This window comes from Sinocyclocheilus anshuiensis, unplaced genomic scaffold (assembly GCF_001515605.1).
Source record: "Sinocyclocheilus anshuiensis isolate Anshui unplaced genomic scaffold, SAMN03320099.WGS_v1.1 scaffold2012, whole genome shotgun sequence".
Taxonomy (NCBI): domain Eukaryota; kingdom Metazoa; phylum Chordata; class Actinopteri; order Cypriniformes; family Cyprinidae; genus Sinocyclocheilus; species Sinocyclocheilus anshuiensis.
In genome coordinates this window covers 517,025-535,071 of record NW_015555967.1, presented here as the reverse complement: position 1 = coordinate 535,071, position 18,047 = coordinate 517,025, and the positions used below count along the sequence as shown (strand labels likewise).

The following is an 18,047-nucleotide window of genomic DNA, read 5'->3' as shown; positions in this document are numbered from 1 at the left end:
TAAAGTTCAAAAGAACAGCATTTATTTGAAATGTAATTTTCAGGAACAGAGCAAAGTTCTATTAATTACAAAAAAAAAAACTTACCTACCCCAAATATTTAAACAGTAGTGTATAACATTGCAAACCACTAAATTTAACATTCTGCAAAACTGACTCTACAAAATTTCTAAATAATTGTACAGTAATTTACAGAGAAGCTACAGGAAAGAAGAAAGCAAGAAAAATGAAACCACAACCAAAGCTATAAGCTGAACGTAAGACAGATCATTTAGCATAATGAAGGTAGGCAGGAAGAGGTGAAGGTGAGATGCAGTTATCATAGAACAGCTGGAAGTTCTTGTCCACGGACATTTTGTTTATCAGGTAGCTCTCCAGATCCTGCAATGTGAGCTCTTGGACTCTGTTTCCCTCCTTTGCGTTCTTGGCAAGGGCTGCTTGGGTCGGAAAGCGGATGCGTACATTGTGTGGTGCGTTCCTGTCGTAGTCAGTGCAGCAGTAGGCAGACCACACTTCTTCAGGGATGCCAACACGGTCCTGGTTGTTGCGTCGGATCATGTTTCCAGTAGTGGTAACCCCAGTTACAATGTAGGCTGTGCCCCGGCAGAAATTGTTGAGGCGCACACGGATGTGCTCTTCGTGTTCCCGCCATGGTCCGATGTTGAACTCACGTATTTCTGGCACGACGTTGGTGAGCGCATAGGTAGCTGCTCGGTCCTGGGGGTCTGACTGGTGCTGGTCTGGATTCAGATGGCCTCTCTCATACAGAACCACATCGGAGTAGTCATCCAAAACCGCCTGGCTGTCCTCAAACTTCATGTGTAAGTATCCGGTGGGGAACGGCAACATGTTCCCATTCCCATCAAGCTCTGCAAGCTGGGAAGAAGGTCAACACTTCATTGCAATTGTAACAAAGAAAGGCAGTCCTCAAACTCTCAGATAAAAGGTACAAAGGCTGTCACTGGGGTTTCAAAAGGTACACCTCCAAGGGTTCATATTAGTACCTTTTGAAAGGGACCATCCCAGGGACAGTTTTTGTACTTTTTATTCTTAAAGTGAATAGTTTCATACCTGAGGTTCATACATCCAGGGATAGTCCACACGCCGATCGCCCTCTGTTTTCTTGAAGGTGTATGCGGAGTAAACCGGGATACGGTTTTGGGAGTCGTACAGGGTCACGTATCTGGCTTTGTCAGCGTAGCGCTGGCAGATCTTCTTGTGCATGCTATCTCTGATGCCTCGTGGTGGAGTGCCCATATACAGCGAGTCCTTGCATCTCTCAACATGGTTGAAGTCTTCAACCACGGTTGCAGTTCCCCAGTGTTCAGAGAGCCATGTTGTGATGGCAAGGACCAGAAGGATGACGGAGGGATGCATTTTAGTCAAAGGAGCTTCTCGACAGTCTTACTTGAGTGCTTCTTTGATAGAATGAATGAGTGAGAGGAATTCGAAGCTGGTTACTTTGAATAGCATTGATTAGATAAGCAAAACAGAACCGGTGAGACTTTGCCTAAAAGAGAAGAGCGTGTCATCCAGGTGAACTTGTACAGATGGGGCTTTACTTGGATCTAGGATACAACATTTTAACATTTTCACACATTTTCACATTGCTATTTTTTCTAGCTCAAGGAAGACCACATTTATACAGATCCTTTAAGTCCTGCAAGTTGAAAGTGGGGCCTCCATGGATCGCATTTGTTGGCCCGGAACATCCTATAGATGTTCAGTCAGGTTGAGATCTGAGGAATTTGGAGGCCAAGTCAAAACCTTGAACTCTCTGTCATGTTCCTCAAACCATTCCTGAACAATTTTTGCAGTGTGGCAGGGTGCACTATCCTGCTGTAAGAGGCCACTGCCATCAGGGAACACCATTGCCATTAGGGGTGGTCTGCAATAATCTTTAGGGATTATGTGGTATGTGACAAAGTAAAATTCCCATGATGCCAGGACCCAAGGTTTTCCAGCAGAACATTGCCCAGTGCATAACACTGCATCCCAAAGCTTGCCATCTTCCCATAGTGCATCTGCTGTCATCTCTTCCCCAGGTAAATGATGCACATGCATCCAGCCATCCATCAGATCTAAAAGAAAACATTATTCATCAGACCAGGCAACCTTCTTCCATTGCTCCATGGTCCACTTTTGACTCTCACATGCCCATTGTAGGCACTTTTAGCGGTGGACAGGGGTCATCATGGGCACTCTGACCAGTCAGTGGCTATGTAGCCCAATACATAACATACTGTGATGCATAACATACTGTGTTCTGACACCTTTCTATCAGGGCCAACATTAAGTTTTTCAGCAATTTGAGCAATTTGATTGGACCAGATGGGCTGGCCTTCACTCCCCATATGCATCAATGAGCCCTGGGTACCCAAGTCCCTGACGCCGGTGTACCAGTTGACCTTCCTTGCACCACTTTTGGTAGTTACTAACTATTGCATACTGGGATACATGTGTGTGTGTGTGTGTGTGTGTGTGTGTGTGTGTGTGTGTGTGTACTCCAGGGTAAATCACACAAGTAATAGTAATCCTCTCATTTTAACCAGCAACTTTCTTTGGAAGGAGTAATCGATAAAAGGAGGGAGAGACATGATGGTTCAGGAAAATGCTGTGCAGAAACCTTATCACAAATTCCCAGAACAAACTATTCTCTCTCTCTTTCTCCATGTAAATGCAGGTCCTCTTTTCTGTAGAGCTAATCATCTTTATGGGTGACTTGTATGGCTGTCTTATAAAATGTAAATCAGGCTATTCTGTACTCGCCATCGTGAGAGAACAAACAGTCCTCAATAGAGTGTGAAGAGGTGATGAAAGAAAAAGGAATACAGAGATAAGCCTGTCTGTATGGAGTCTGTGTCCTGTGCAAACAAGGGATTAGGAAGGAATGGGGCTCCGTTCACCGCCTCTTTATGCCACTTTAATTTGGTTATCTGATACTACATGAGCTATCTCACATTCATAAAATTGTTAATCTTATATGCACACACAAAAGCAACTTTTACCTTTGAAAAGAATCAATAGAGTGTACATTTTAAATTGATCAAGCAGTAGGAGTTTGATATCAGCTTTATTTTGAAAATATTTATCCAGAACACCTAGAGCTTTTATGTTGTTGAGTCATGTTTTTCATGTTTTTATATTGATAATTGACAGACTGCAGGCAAACAGAGAAGATTAAGTGGTCAATTTTTATTTTAGAGGAGTTACAGTATTCAGATAAATTGCAGTAAACATGCTTACAAAGTGAGAAAATATTTAGCTGTTGCAGTTTTATAAAGAAGTTAATGGACCTAATAAAACCCCTAAGGCCCCAGATGATTATAGTCAATAAATCTCTCTCATTTCATCACTCTTTTCAGTCCTCTCATGTATCTTAATTAGAAGATATAAAATATTTCTGAAACTGAAATTGGATCTTCATTCTATCAGTCAAGGCTAAAGGAAATTGATACAGATTTTTACCCTTCAAATTAAAAAAAAAAAAAAGATGAAAAGTGAATAGTGTCATATCCAATTATTTTAGTTTTTTGCCCATAATCATACACAGTTAAGTAAAATGCATCTTAGGGAATATTCTTCAGGGTCTGATTTTCAAAATGTTCTTCAATTGATTTCTAGGTTTTTAAAGCACAGACACTACCAATCAAAAGTTTGGGGTCCGTTATTCATTTATTTAGTTAGTTAGTTAGTTAGTTCGTTTTTAATAAAATTGTTTTATTCAGCAAGGATGCATTAAATTTGTCAAAAGTGACAGAAAAGACATGTATAATGTTACACAATTTCCAATTAAAAAAATGGATAATGGTTTCCAAAAAAATATTAAACATGAACTGTTTTCAACATTGATAATAATAAGAAATGTTTCTTAAGTGCCAAATCAGTATATTAGAATGATTTCTAAAGGATCATGTGACACTGAAGACAGCTGATGAAAATTCAGCTTTGCTATCACAAGACAAATTCAGTTTTAAAATATATTAAAATAGAAAGCAGTTATTTTAAATTGTAATAATATTTCACAATATTACTGTTTTATCTTTCATCAAATAAATGCAGCCTTGGTAAACAATAATAGACTTCTTTCAAAAATCTCACTGACCCCAAATTTTGAACGGTAGTGTAGATGCAAAATTTTTTTGTAAAGAACTAAAGAATGTTTTCAGTGGAATCTAAAATGGCTTTTTCTGTGTCATTAGGTTGTAAAATATGGAACCTTTTATTTAAGAGCGTATGGCAGAATATTCATTCTACAGAACACAATTCTAACAGTTGAAAGATTTTTGTTTATGAATTTAGGTATCAACAGGATAGAGAAACAAGATGAAGACACCTAAGTCTGGACTGCCATTATGGCATCATTAGGCTCACAGTTCCCAAAGAAAATCTGAAACCTCTTGTCCACAAAGGTGTTCTTCTTCAAAAAATCTTCCAGTTGCTGCACAGACATCTCTATGACCTCTGCTCCTTCTTTCTCGTTGAGCCCATGAGCTGCGAAGACCGGGAATTTGGATCGCTCATCGAACGGGGCATTGTGATCGTAATCTACGCAGCAGTATGCCGACCACAGGTAGGTAGGAATGGCCACTCGGTCGATGTTGTATCTACGGATCATCCTACCAGACGTGGTGACCCCCGTGACTATGTACGCCTTACCGCGGCAGAAGTTGTTGAGTCGACGGCGGATGATGTGCTCGTGTTGTTTCCAGTGGCCCACGTTGAACTCGCGGACCTGTGGGACGACATTGGTGAGGGTGTACGTGGCTGCCTTGTCGTCGGGGTGAGCCTGGTGCTCGTCGGGGTTCAAATGGCCTCGTTCGAAATCAACAATGTTTGAGTAGTCTTCCAAGATGGCCTGGGCGTCTGAAAAACTGTCGTGGACATCATTGGGAGGAAATGGCTGCATCTCACCAGAGTCTGATTCTGTGGAGAGCTACAGAGAGTACAGAATATTTATGTAACAACAACAACAACAACAACAACAGAATTTCAAGATATTTTAAACAGTAGGTACATAAAATATGTACCTTATGGAAAATATAACTATACAATCAGCCTAAATTTGTTTGATGCAAATCAGCTTCCCTGTTGGTAAAAACAGATTAAGATGGCTTGCTGGCTGGTCTTAGTTGGTTTAAACTGGTCTCACAGCATGGCCAAAATGGTGTTCAACTGGTTTAGCTGTTTGGCAGCTGGTTTCACAGTCTGACCAGTTGGAAAGTGCCCGAAGCATGTTTAAAACCAGCCAACAGACCAAAATAATAGACCAGATGAGATCAGTTCAGTTTTTTCAGCAGGTTGAGTTGAAAAGAATTGCTCAAAATCTAAACCTTGTTTTTCATGCCTTGTTTTTGTGCATCAAGTCTACAAAGCTATTGATACAGTGGTTAAAACTTTACTCATTATGAGTGAAATGAGAACTGGTTACCTGAGGCTCGAACATCCAAGGAACATCAACCTTCTTGAAGCCGTCGGAGCGTTTGAAAGTGTATGCAGAATACACCGGGATGTGATCCACCACATCATACAGAGTGACATACCGGGGCTTGCCGTTATAACGCTGGCAGATCTTTTTCAGTGAGCGGTTCTCCAGACCCCGCGGGGGCGTGCCCATATACATGAATTCACGGCATTCAGGTGAAAAATCTTTCTGCACTTCTGAGCGCACAGTGACGAGCAGAAAGCAGAAAAACACCAGCAAAACAGTCCGGTGATCCATTATATTGAAATGAAACAGCTCTCCTTCAAAATCTCCTTTGAATAACTCCTTAGAAAGTGTCCCGGGGTGCTCATTTGCCATACAATGATAGTCAAATAACTGCTCGCCACACACCTGACGCACCATTCCTGCAGTTGCGCTGTCACTGCTGACTGAAAGATCCTGTAACTAAAGAAGTTGGTGTAGCCTATGTTAAAAAAAGACTTCAATTTCATTTTAACCCAACTGTAAATTCTTTTCCCCCTTTTTCTTCACAATATATTATTTAATTCTTCTTTTCCCCCCTTGCTCCCCTAGTATTAATATGTCTATTGTTGTAATGTTTTGTTGTTTTAAATCACTAAAGAACGAAAGAAAATTTAAAAAAAACTTCAATATTAAAATATTACATTTAAATTTAAATATAAAAAAATTAAACTTCAGAATATATTATTCGGGTTTACATTTATTAGCATCATTACGAAAGAAAATTTAAAAAAAACTTCAATATTAAAATATTACATTTAAATTTAAATATAAAAAAATTAAACTACAGAATATATTATTCGGGTTTACATTTATTAGCATCATTTAGCACAAATTTTTTTTTTTTCATTTGCATGGCTTTTTTCAAAATAAATTGCAATTTTTAATCATTATTTTATTTATTTATTATTACTGTATCCCCATTGTTTTTGCTCCGTAATGCTAGAGAGAGAGAGAGAGAGAGAGAGAGAGAGATTTAAGTTCACAAATGTAGAAAATAAAATAAATTAAACACAACAAAAGCAATGACAAACATCCCAAAAGTAATAGTATTAATAATAATAATAATAATAATAATAATAATAATAATCGTTCGAGTTTAAATATGTTCTTCAAGATGCTAGCAGTGGATGGCGGTAATGCGCTATTTTAGTTTTCGAGCCTGCGTCAAACCAAAAGAAGAAGAAGAGCCTCGCGGTTCATTGGATGAATTTCTCAGGTGGTTCATGTCCAACAGCCATTTTTGTAAAACACAAACAACAAGACGACCGAGCGAGACAGAATAACTCATTGCGACCGCTGCAGATACAGGGGGGAAATAGACAAACAATTCGGCATCGAGCTCACACAAGACAAGTGTTGAAAACAGAGACACACCAGTAGTTCAGACCGTCGGTGCAGAACGAGTGAGTTCTTTAAAGAAGATCCAACTCTGGAGAAAACAGTGGCTGGCTAGTTTAGCCTAGCTGGCCAGCAGGCTCGCAGAAAAGGTGCGTGCTGAATCATTTTCAACTTTTTTAATGGGAAGTGTGTTTTGTGCATTGGCTGGTAACAACATTTTTGTGATAATCACACATTTATGTCGTTAGCGTTAATCGTGCTAAGTCAGATGGCTGAGGGGCTCGTAGTGGAGTAACGTTAGTGAAGGCCTTGCAGCGAGGCGCGAGGGCGCAGCGCCAGCATATTTGAGAGGTTACTGCTGCGTTTCCTGCTCTTGGTCTCCTTAAAACTTCTCAGACTTGTTTCGTTGTTTAGAATTAGATTACTTCTTAGCATTCATTAGAAAACGCCTCTCAGTTTCAGGCTTGTTGTATAACAGCGCGACGAGTGTTACTCTTGAGCCGAGCTGCTGCTTGTGGACTTTATTAAGATGCTGAACTATAACTTGAACTAGCCTATAACTTCCTTTTTTGGCTTTAGCAAAGTGTTAACCCATTTAATCCCACCAGCTAATTTTGTAACTATTGCCGAGTTTGATGTGTCTAAACGCATTTGTTGATGTTTTTACACAAATGTGTCAGTTATAAAGAAAGTGCAAAATAAGTTGATTTCGTGTACATTTTTACATGTTTGTGTTAATGGACACATAACCAGAGCTGTTTCATTGCCCCTCTGAAAGGTGTCCTTGTCGAAATCGTAAAGTATATGAAATACAGATAAAACTGCTATATTTGGTTCATATAATATTTGATGGGTCTACTACTAAAATATCAAGAACGTTTAACTAAGTAACTTTTTGGTACACATTCTAAAATTGTAGATTTTATTGTTAAATTTATAGGAAATGTATGTATGATTGTCACCACAATTGCCTGTAAGTTAAATATTACATTGTTACTTTATTGTTTGCTACTAGGTCTTTTTGAGAAACTAAGCAGTTTCGGACTCTTGTTGTTTATATGTGCTCACTTAGCTGGGAAAAAATCTGGGATTCAGTGGATTAATCATAAGTAGTTAAAATACAGCAGGTTTAACTAAATAAATGTTATAAGCCTATTTATATTTGCATGTAACAGAAGTTGTATAGGCCTACTTGAGCTGTTGAAACTGTTATTAAAGGGGTCATATGATGCTTTTTTAAAGATCATTATTTTGTGTATTTGGTGTAACCGAATATGTTGACATGCTTTAATGTTCAAAAAACACATTATTTTTCAAATACTGTACATTATTGTAGGTCCTCTATGCCCCGCCTTTCACGAACAGCTTGTAACACTCCAAAGAGAAAGGAAAACTTGAAATCGCATCATATGACCCCTTTAAAATAATTTTAAGTGATAGATCAGTAAGTATGCAAAATGTATAATAGTCCTGTGATCAATGTTGTTATTGTTAACTAAAACTAAATCTAAAACTCAACTGAAATAAAGCTGATTAATTTTATATATGTATATAAACTTAATTGAAAATGATAAATGCTCCCTTAGCCACTAACTCAAAATTTAGGTACTAAAATTTAAAAAATAAAGAAACAGAAAAATTAAAAAAGCTTATTTAAAATATTAATAAGTACTATAATAGTATATAGGCTAAATAATACTTACATAACACTGCCTGTGATAAAATAGTTTTTAAATGTAAAAATATTCCATCCAGTCTTTCCATTAAAGGGATAGTTAACCCAAAAATGAAAATTAGCCCATGATTTACTCACCCTCAAGCTAACCTAGGTTTATATTACTTTCTTCTTTCAGACGAATACAATTGGAGTTATATTAAAAAATGTCCTGGCTCTTCCAAGCTTTATAATGGCAGTGAATGGGTGTTATTTTTCAATAGTCCAAAGTGCATCCATCCATCATAAAAAGTGCTCCACGCGGCTCCGGGGTTGAATAAAGTCCTCCTGAAGCGAATCAATGCACCTGTGTTAGAAAAATATCTATATTTAAAACTTTAATCTCTAGCTTCCACTAACTGTTGTATGCACGTTCACGAGAGAGTGGTGTTCCAGCAATACCGTATTCTGCCTAGTTAAGGATGCATGTAATGCGCATGCATTTATATTTTGCACTATAAGCAATCAGTGTTGCTCAGTATTTTTTTTTTCTCTGCAGGTGTGAGGAGTTGGGAGCTGAATGCTTGCCTATGAAACAATAACTCACAAAAATTCAGAATAGAAGTAAAAGAGATCAAGAATTGAGAGAAGAGTTGCCCAGCAATAGTTACGGCATTACAAACTGCCCTGAAAGTTTTTCAAACAGCAGTTGCTGTTATTTATGCTGCCACAAATTCTTAATCATAGTGTGTTTTTTTCCCTCTATTTCTCTCTAAAGTGTTTTCAAATTGCTGAATCTTTTTTTTTTTTAAAGATCTGAAGTTACTGGCACGTTACGGTGTTGTGCCATCTTTTGGAGCTCTTATATCTGGCTAGATATTCATCAGCCGTTATCTCTGTGAAACTGGCAGCTATTATAATATTCATACAGAGTTTAGAATTACTAAGTCCACCTCAGTATACAGAACCACCGTACCGGTTCTGTGACAGAACCACCTCATTCCTGTCCCGTGTTGATACTGGTCCTTTACAGTCCTGTTCTTTGGACAAGGTAAGCAAGACATGCTTGTTGTATCGTTTTAATCTCACATTTTGGTGTGTTTATTCTGATTAGGGATGTCAATTTTCGATAAATTCCACGATCGATCGTCGTTTAAATTAACAATAAATTAATCGATTAATCGTTAACTTTAATGCAGCAAAATGCGTCTCTGCAACCTTCACCTAATTGTTTCAAATATGAAACAATTATCTGGGGAAATGACTATTACTACATTTCTATTGCATTCCATGTTGAAGAACGTTGTGTTGTTTCTATTTTAAGGTACTTTTAAAGTTTAAATCACATTAAAAGCTTAATTTGTAATTATGAGTGAATGATGATGCATTTATATCATCACCGTCACTCACAGCCGCTCGCACGTGTTTTGAGCATGAGCCGCAGGCAGCCCAAAATTAAACTGCTTAATCGACCATCGATAGCTTTAATCGATTGCATCTCTTATCGGCAATTAATCGATCATCGATTAATCGTTGACATCCCTAATTCTGATTATGATAAATGAGACTCAAAAACCTCAATGTTTTGTTTAGATTTTTTGTTTTGTTTTTCCTTTGGTTAACAGAAACCCTGAGCCCTCTGGACATACAGAATATGACTGCTGAGACACTTAACTTCGGTCCAGAATGGTAATATACGTATTTCAGATAGTATTACTTCAAATTAATGCTCTTTCTTGCAGGTGTGCATTTTTGGTCAGGAAATGTGGAGCCATGATCCAAAATTCAATACGTTGCCCAAAAATCATTTTCATTTTCTGACGCAGCTCTTACCTAATGAAACTGTTTTAGTTACCATCCCTCTGCTTGTTTACCGTCCCTCCTCTACCATCCTTTACTTGCCAAAACCAATTTTTACTTGCATTTGGCACTCGCCAAATATTTAGGGTTTTGACCAACAAAAAAACTTTTTGGCAGAATGTTGGAGGAACACTCTTTTTTTTCTTCTTTCATTGATTTGATTTCTAACTAATGCAGCACCACTAAAAACAAAACTAAAACATAACTGAGAAACTCAAAGTTGCAGGTTTCTTGACCTGATAAACACTTTTAAAATTTGTTTTGGATGATCTGACTTTTCCCCTGATTATTTGGTGTGCAGTAAATTTATGAACTGCCACATTCGTTGTTGTTTTTTTTTCTGTCCTACTTCCCTATAAGTGTCAACAGGAGGAAACAGATGTTTCCCCTTTCTTTGTGATCTTTGTGAATTTATAAATAAAAGATCAATCTCTCCTATCATTTTCTGCATATACACAATCTTGAATCCAGATTGATTAATTGTTTTTAAATGGGTGATGGAAATAATTATGGCAATGTCTGCTTTCTTCAGGCTCCGTGCACTATCCAGAGGGGGGAGTGTGACGTCCCCTCCCCCTTCCCCTGCAATGCCAAAGTCCAAGTTGGCCGACTACCGCTATGGCCGCGAGGAGATGTTAGCACTTTATGTCAAAGATAACAAGGTGAGGAACTCCTGCAGTAAAGTAAAATAAATTAAACCGAACAAACCACCTGTTTACATCAAGAGCCTTTTCATTATTGTAGTTCAAGTGTTAATATAAGAATCAATAATTGTTTGCCAATTACATACTTAATAGAGGTTTTGTTTGTGTGTTTAGATCCCTGAGGACATGCAGGATAAGGAATTTGCTGCTGTCCTGCAGGAAGAGCCTCAGCAGCCGTTGGCCTTGGTGCCCCTGACTGAGGAGGAGCAGGTGAGTCCACTCTTCTCTGGCTTCACTGATGCATAGTGTAGTGGTCACGAGGCAAATTTCATCCATGTTTCTTTGGATAATAACAGTAATATTGGTTTTTTTTTTTTTGTATGCATGTCAGTCAACTTTTTCACTTAAATTCTCTCACTTTTCAGAGAAACTTCTCCATGTCTGTGAACAGTGTGGCTGTGCTAAGGCTTATGGGTAAAGGAGGTGGAACTGTACCAGCAGGTGTAGCTAGAGGGCGTGGAAGCACTCGAGGTGGTCGAGGTGGGTTGTGACCAATGGTGTTGCAGAGATGACATTTTCGTAGACCAACCCTTTTGTTGATGCTAGTGCAGAAATAACATTTTAACTTTAATAAATAATTTCAGAATGGACATGACTCATGAGTAATAAATAAATGATTTGTTTTGTGTGTGTCATGTTGACTATGGTGAAGATCGTCCTTCCAGTTACATGCGTTTCTTCATCTTTTGTAAATAATTACAAATCATGATTACAATGTGCTGCATACATTTGGGTGAATCGCAAGAAATATCCAAGTCACATTTCATTTGTTTTCAAGAAATGTAGTACATTATTAAATGCATAGTATTGATATTGTTAATGGGATAATATTTAAAAAAGGCATTTTAATCATTTTTTGTTTGTCTGCAGGGAGAGGCAGAGGAGAGGGTGGATTCTACCAAAGAAGTGTGGATGAAGAGGTCGGTTTTGGCCGAGGACGAGAGATGCACCGCAGTCAGAGCTGGGATGACAGGTTAGGCTTTACAGTCATTTGTACATTAAGTTTTGTATATGATGTACATGTTTGTCTGAATATCAGTATGTTTATAACTTGCATTTTTGTAACTTAAATTTGTCAAAACATTGGTACAGAATGAACAGCCACTCTCAGAATAAATTTGAGATGTTTAAAAGTTCTGTTATGCTGATCATTAGTATTTGCTGTTTCAGAGGTGAGCGGCGCTTTGAAAAGCCATTGAGGCGTGATGGTGGGCGTGGTGGTTTTGAGGAGGGCGGAGCAGGAGGAAGGAAGGACTATGCACGCTCAGACAGTGATAACTGGCGTATACTCAGAGAAGAGCAGGAGGACGATGATGGAGCAGAACCTGGGGGAAGCTGGAGGATTGCTGGAGGTCGTCGTGATGGTACTTTCACTTCTGTTTTTTTTATTTTTTATTATTATTATTATTATTTTATTTATTTGAATTTTTTAACTGATCTTTTCCTTCATCTAGATGGGGGTCCTCGTTCAGCAGGTTGGCGGGATCACAGCAGTGGGGATGGCCGTCGTAGGAAGTTTGACTTTGACTTCCGAGATGGAGAAGGTGGACGGAGAAGGGCTGGAAGTGAGGGAGGAGAGGACGAACGAGATGGCCTGCCTGAGTGGTGCACCGATGAAGAAGAAGGGGAAATGGGAACCTTTGATTCTTCTGGAGCCTTCATGTGCATCAAGGTTTGCTGCTTCAAAAAAAATGTCAATGTCTGTTAAGTAACTTCCTGTTAAGTAAATAAAAGAAAGAAATAGATTCAATCATGTTTGTGTGACCCTTTAGAAAAGCTCCAGAGATGCAATCCCTGAAGACCAGGAACTGGAATTTGAGGCTCTGGAGGAGGAAGAGGAGGGTGGTCAGGAGAAGAAGGACAGCCCTGCTGATAAATGTAAGAAAACTCTTTAAGAAAATAATCTGATTTAATGTTGTATCCAGCACGTTTAGCAGGAGGTGACTGTTGCCTTTTGTTCTGCATCATGTCTCCTGCTCTGACCAGGATAGAACATTAAACCATTAGCGTCTTCTATTTCTCACGTGAAAGTGTTGCCTCACTATTTTATTTTTTTTTTGCTGTTTTCTAAATTCGCCTCTCTTCTTTTTTCAGCGGAAGCATGTGAGGCAATAACTGTGTGTGATGGCGATAGAAAGTCATCATCTCCTCATGCTGTGTCTGCTCCTGCCCCTGTGCACCCTGTTGCAGAGGAAGAGACTCCCAAACCCATAGTCACTCCTCCCTCAAAACCTGCACCCCAACCAGCTGAAGGTACTCTTTTTCTGATTTCCCCCTACCTTTTTTTCCAAGAACATGCAATGGAAAACAACACTGGACTAAGACGAGATTTGTTTCTATAGATGCACCTCCAGCAGGTAGCACCACACCACAGACGCAGAGCTCCTCTCCTCTCTCAACCACTGGCACTGACCTTCCAACAGTAGGGGGAGACACAGAAGAGGAAGATGGCATGAAGCACCTTCAGCAGGTCAGTGTGTGTTTGCTTATTTTATTGCTTTACATTCTTATGATAGAAGCTCAAACTAAAAAGTAAATCTGTCTTTTAAAGGAGGCTGAGAAGATGGTGGCGTCCTTGCAAGACACATCCCTTGAAGAGGAATGTTTCACTCAAGCGCTTCAGGAGAGCCACATCACTGCGGCACACACTCACACACACCCGAATGCACACACACACTCTCACTCAACCCCACACACTCTCCCGCACTCCAGCGCCAGTGCTCTGCCCCTGTCCCACGAATCAGCAATGAAGTGGTTCTATAAAGACCCTCAAGGGGAGATTCAAGGTATTTCTCACTACCACGTCAATCTTGGAGGGTTTTTATTTGTTCATTGCAGCATAAAATGGTGGGCTGTATTGGTTGTCTCTCTTTCAGGTCCATTCACTACAGTGGAGATGTGTGAGTGGTTTCAGGCGGGGTATTTCACCATGAACCTACTGGTCAAACGTGGCTGTGATGAGGGATTTCAGCCCCTGGGTGAAGTCATCAAGATGTGGGGGCGTGTGCCTTTCTCTCCCGGCCCCTCCCCTCCTCCACTTCTGGTGAGGAAATATCCAGAATTGGGTTTGATGATGCTTTGTGCTATGTATTAGTATTAAGCCACTCAGGGCTTTGTGTTACAATGATTTTTACCATGATCTTAAACCCCTAACCATGGTCAAATCAAGCACAGCCTTGAGTTGCTTGTTGCTTTTGTAAAATATTCAAGTAGTTGTCAGATCTTTAACCTATCAGGGCAGTGCTCCGAGATATTGAGGTCATGTTACAGGCGACCCAAATTCGCTTCCTTTTAAGGCTTTTTCCCTTTCCCATATCCTACTTCGTCATTTCCTGAATGTTCTCTACTATCCAATCCTTAAAAAAAATAAAGTTTAAAGTATTCAAGTTGGATGGAAGTACAACTTTTTTTGTCTGTTTTTCTGTTGCTTTAGGGGAACATGGACCAGGAGCTATTGAAGAAACAGTTAGAACAAGCTGCCACTGCAGCCCTGTACCAACAACTTCAGATGAGATTTCAGCACATGAACAGGTATCACCGACTTGCAAATTATGCATCAGCCAACCAAGTATATACTTGTGTTTTGGGTTTGTGAGTGATGTGTTTGGGTCTCAGGTGTGGGGAGACTGGGATGATGCCTGCGATGAACAGGTCCATGTCAGTGCCAGACACCGGGCCCATGTGGGACATGCCTACCTCAGTCTCTCAGCAGTCAGGTAATACCAGCTGCATTGATGCTTTGTAATAGCCACTTTATTTTGTGAAGTGCTATTGTTACACCACTGGTTTTTCTGTTTTGTAGGCAGCGAGACCAGTCTGTGGGACTTAACCATGAGTAACTCCACTCAGGGTCCAACTCTTGAACATTTGCAGAAAGTACGTAACTTATGTAATCTTGAAAGTGTCATTCAACATATACTATAGTAAAACAGTAAGTCCTGTTAGAGTACATTGGTCTTGTCTTGAACAAGGGTTCATTGATGACTAAAACCCAAAGTACTTCGTTTTTGATGTGAATGTTTAGCAAATGTGTACAGTTGAGTGCATAGCCTGGATCTTGTCCGGTGTCTGTGCTATTACTCTCCAGAAGCGTTCATTATCGTAGGCATCTATTGCCGTCTCCAGTAGGGTTTTTTTTTTTTTGTATAATCTGTTTCTTTTTTCGAAACAGCCGGTCAGGGTAGTTTTGCCAACTTGCGGACAGAATACGGTTATAAAAATTAAGCTGCATGCTTACAGTACATGTGTACTATACTTATGAAGAATTTTACGTAACACGCACTATACGAATACCGTATACGTAAAAACCAAAGTATACTTTGGTCTTCAGCAGGACTGCAATGTCACTAATTAATCACTCTTCTAGGTATCACATGTCATATTGAATGTGTAAACTTCACCCATATCACTCTTTCGGTAATTGAGCGTGTGCTGCCCGTGTGCTAGATCCAGCAGGAGAGGCGTGAAGCTGAACTCAGGGTGAAGCGTGAAGAAGAGGAGAGGAAACGGAGGGAGGAAAAGCGCCGGCAGCAGGAGGAACAGAAGAGGAGAGAGGAGGAGGAGCTTTATAGACGAAAACAGGTGAGCGCACTCTCACACTAGGCTACGACTGTTGCACACTTAAATGTTTACGATGTGTAACACATTTGAATGTTAATGTGTTTTACAGCAGTGCCGTCAGCAGCAGGAATTGATCATGAAGTTTCTGCAGCAGAGCCAGCAGCAGCAGAGCATGCCAGGGGGCGCAGGGTGGAGCGGAAGCCAGGCAGGAGCTCTGTCTCTGGGCAAAGCTACCGGAAAGAGCATGGGACTCCTGGAGCTGGAGGCAGAGAGACTTCACAAACAGCAGCAGAGAGCTCAGCAGCAGCAAAGGGTAAAAACATCTTGACATCCACATGAGCAGTGAATTGTTTAATATGCATTTGAATGGCTGGCAAATAGTTTGGTCTTGTGTTTCAAGAGGTCTTCCTCGAATGGGTTGCTGTTATTTTAGTTCATTATAGCATTGTTTCGTTCAGCATGGAGGTTTGACAATGGGCCAGTGGAGTGATGGGCCATCTGGGATGTGGTCTGGAGCTGGCATGGAAGGGAAGGTCGGCGGTGGCAACCCTGCAATGGGCATGTGGGATGAGGCCATGAAGAACCAGGCCAGCCATCGCAACATTGGCCTGAAGAACAGCCGCAGCAGTCCCTCTCTCAGGTACAAACATTTGCACTCACACAATTTACCTCTCCATTTAAACCAATGTTTTTACACACAATGTTCACCGCAAACGTGTCTGTGTTCTCAGTGAACAGTACCTGCTGAATCGGCGTAAGCGTACTGACGATGAGGAGAGACTTCTGAAGCTTTTTCAGGGGATGAAACCTCAGGACGGTTTCACCACTTGGTGTGAACAGATGCTCCATGCTCTCAACACCTCTGCAAATAACTCCTCTTCACTGGATGGTAAACGTCACATCTGCCGTTTGCTTCTTTTTCTGCTCTTTTCTCCAAAAGGAGCTGAAATTAAATTTATCATGCTTCTATTTCTCTCTGTAGTGTCCACCATTGTGGCATATCTGAAGGAGGTGGAGTCTCCATATGAAGTTCATGATTTTATCCGCATTTATCTGGGCGATACCATTGAAGCCAAAGAGTTTGCCAAGCAGTTCCTGGAGCGCCGTGCCAAACAGAAAGCAAACCACCAGAGACAACAGCAACAGGTTTGCGAATTACGATTTTTCTTGTTCAACGTTTAATTCTTAAAAGCACATTGCTTTTTTTTGTTGTTGTTTTTTTTTTTGCACACTGGGTGAGTCTTGATGTACTGAAACTTTCCACAGCTGTCCAAGGAAGTCTCTGGATTGAACATGAACTTCCCCCTGCAGGTAGATGCATATGGTTTTACTGGATTCTTTAAAAAAAAAACATGCCATAATATTTTCAATATTAGTTTTAATATTTATATATTAGTCCATTGTTTAAAGTATTCCTGGTTTTTCTCCTTGCAGTCAATGTTCCAGGCAGCTCATATGAGTAAGGGCGGCAGTGTGTATGACACTCAGGGAGGAAAAGCGAAGAAAAAGCCTAGCATGATGCTCCATTCTGACCCCAGTATCCTCGGTTAGCGTGCACGCTTGCATGAACACTCACAAACCCCTGCTGGGTTACATTCACCTTTCCCATCAGCATGCATACATTATTGAGAATAACCCTTGAACTACTGTTGTTTTAATCTGCGTTCTGGCTCCTTGTCAAATTCTTGCTGTCTGGGTCATAGTGATTTCTTCATCTAGCAAAGAGGATCTATTTACTGATGTACTTATTGAAAAGCATTTTCTGCCCTGCTTCAAAGGAAAAAAGTACAAGCAATGTTTATGAATTAGCCATTAGTATACTCCCAGATGGGAAATTTTTTGTAGAAAGTCAACCCTCAGACCTCTCAACCTCTGTTCTCCTGTTTCCCACCTCCGCAGGCTACTCATTCCTTGGGGGAGGTGAGCTGGAGCAGGTGGAGGATTACTGACCCAGCCTGTCTACTTGAGTTTACCTGAGGCCTTAAACCTGGAGCAAATCAGCAGAGGAATGTGCACTGCTCAGTGAGGGAAGGGGCGGGCAATATTTGTCCACACCCCCTATCTCTTTCTCCCTCTTTCTCTCACTCGGCACTGTGAGAGGAGCAGAAGGAGGTTATTGGGAGGTTCGGTGTAAAGAGGAGATCCTCTTCTGCCTCCCTTCAGTAAAGCACCTTACCTAAACCATTGCACTTTAATGTTTTCATATTTGAAATGGAGTTGTCTTTTTTTTTTACAATGCAAAAATGTGTGAATATATTGTTGCATATGTTATGTGTAGAATATTTGTATGAATATACATACGAGAAGTAGGAATGGAGCGGTTTCCACCGTATCAAACGTTGAGGTTGAGAAACATTGTTGGGGAGATATAAGTTCAGCATCTCTCATAAAAGACAAACACTGTTGTATTTTTATGTTCATGGTAAAGCTATAAAAATATGAATTTGAAAACTTGAAGATTTG

General features: G+C 40.1%; 3 protein-coding genes across 3 annotated transcripts; 1 reads left to right on the top strand and 2 right to left on the bottom strand.

Moving 5' to 3' along the window:
• Positions 1 to 265: 265 nt before the first annotated feature.
• On the bottom strand, positions 266 to 1,471 carry LOC107675988 (endonuclease domain-containing 1 protein). The gene is given in 2 exon segments (XM_074186962.1): positions 266 to 874; positions 1,070 to 1,471. Coding segments are annotated over 2 exon segments (1,011 nt in total).
• A 2,855-nt stretch (positions 1,472 to 4,326) lies between these two features.
• Positions 4,327 to 5,720, bottom strand: LOC107676025 (endonuclease domain-containing 1 protein). Its single transcript, XM_016470547.1, has 2 exons — positions 5,430 to 5,720; positions 4,327 to 4,934 (listed from the first exon to the last, which is right to left on the bottom strand). Exons 1-2 carry the CDS (start codon positions 5,718 to 5,720, stop codon positions 4,335 to 4,337), a joined length of 891 nt encoding a protein of 296 aa, XP_016326033.1. The 3' UTR covers positions 4,327 to 4,334.
• A 989-nt stretch (positions 5,721 to 6,709) lies between these two features.
• On the top strand, positions 6,710 to 18,041 carry gigyf1b (GRB10 interacting GYF protein 1b). Its single transcript, XM_016470546.1, has 25 exons — positions 6,710 to 6,955; positions 9,020 to 9,511; positions 10,086 to 10,149; positions 10,853 to 10,982; positions 11,139 to 11,234; positions 11,390 to 11,504; positions 11,895 to 11,997; positions 12,195 to 12,388; positions 12,479 to 12,696; positions 12,797 to 12,902; positions 13,119 to 13,277; positions 13,367 to 13,494; positions 13,576 to 13,810; positions 13,901 to 14,067; positions 14,458 to 14,555; positions 14,640 to 14,740; positions 14,827 to 14,900; positions 15,471 to 15,605; positions 15,694 to 15,897; positions 16,043 to 16,224; positions 16,316 to 16,473; positions 16,567 to 16,730; positions 16,851 to 16,895; positions 17,019 to 17,130; positions 17,484 to 18,041. Exons 3-25 carry the CDS (start codon positions 10,115 to 10,117, stop codon positions 17,531 to 17,533), a joined length of 3,009 nt encoding a protein of 1,002 aa, XP_016326032.1. The 5' UTR covers positions 6,710 to 6,955; positions 9,020 to 9,511; positions 10,086 to 10,114; the 3' UTR covers positions 17,534 to 18,041.
• Positions 18,042 to 18,047: the final 6 nt, after the last annotated feature.

Bases quoted from the DNA above. Each gene is read 5' to 3' on its own strand.
- LOC107676025 (XM_016470547.1), bottom strand. From the start codon at position 5,720: ATGGATCACCGGACTGTTTTGCTGGTGTTTTTCTGCTTTCTGCTCGTC. The intron at 4,935-5,429 runs GTAACCAGTTCT...TACTCTCTGTAG, and splicing joins CTTGGATGTTCGAGCCTCAG to CTCTCCACAGAATCAGACTC.
- gigyf1b (XM_016470546.1), top strand. From the start codon at position 10,115: ATGACTGCTGAGACACTTAACTTCGGTCCAGAATG. The intron at 12,697-12,796 runs GTTTGCTGCTTC...GTGACCCTTTAG, and splicing joins GAGCCTTCATGTGCATCAAG to AAAAGCTCCAGAGATGCAAT. The intron at 14,901-15,470 runs GTACGTAACTTA...CCCGTGTGCTAG, and splicing joins CTCTTGAACATTTGCAGAAA to ATCCAGCAGGAGAGGCGTGA.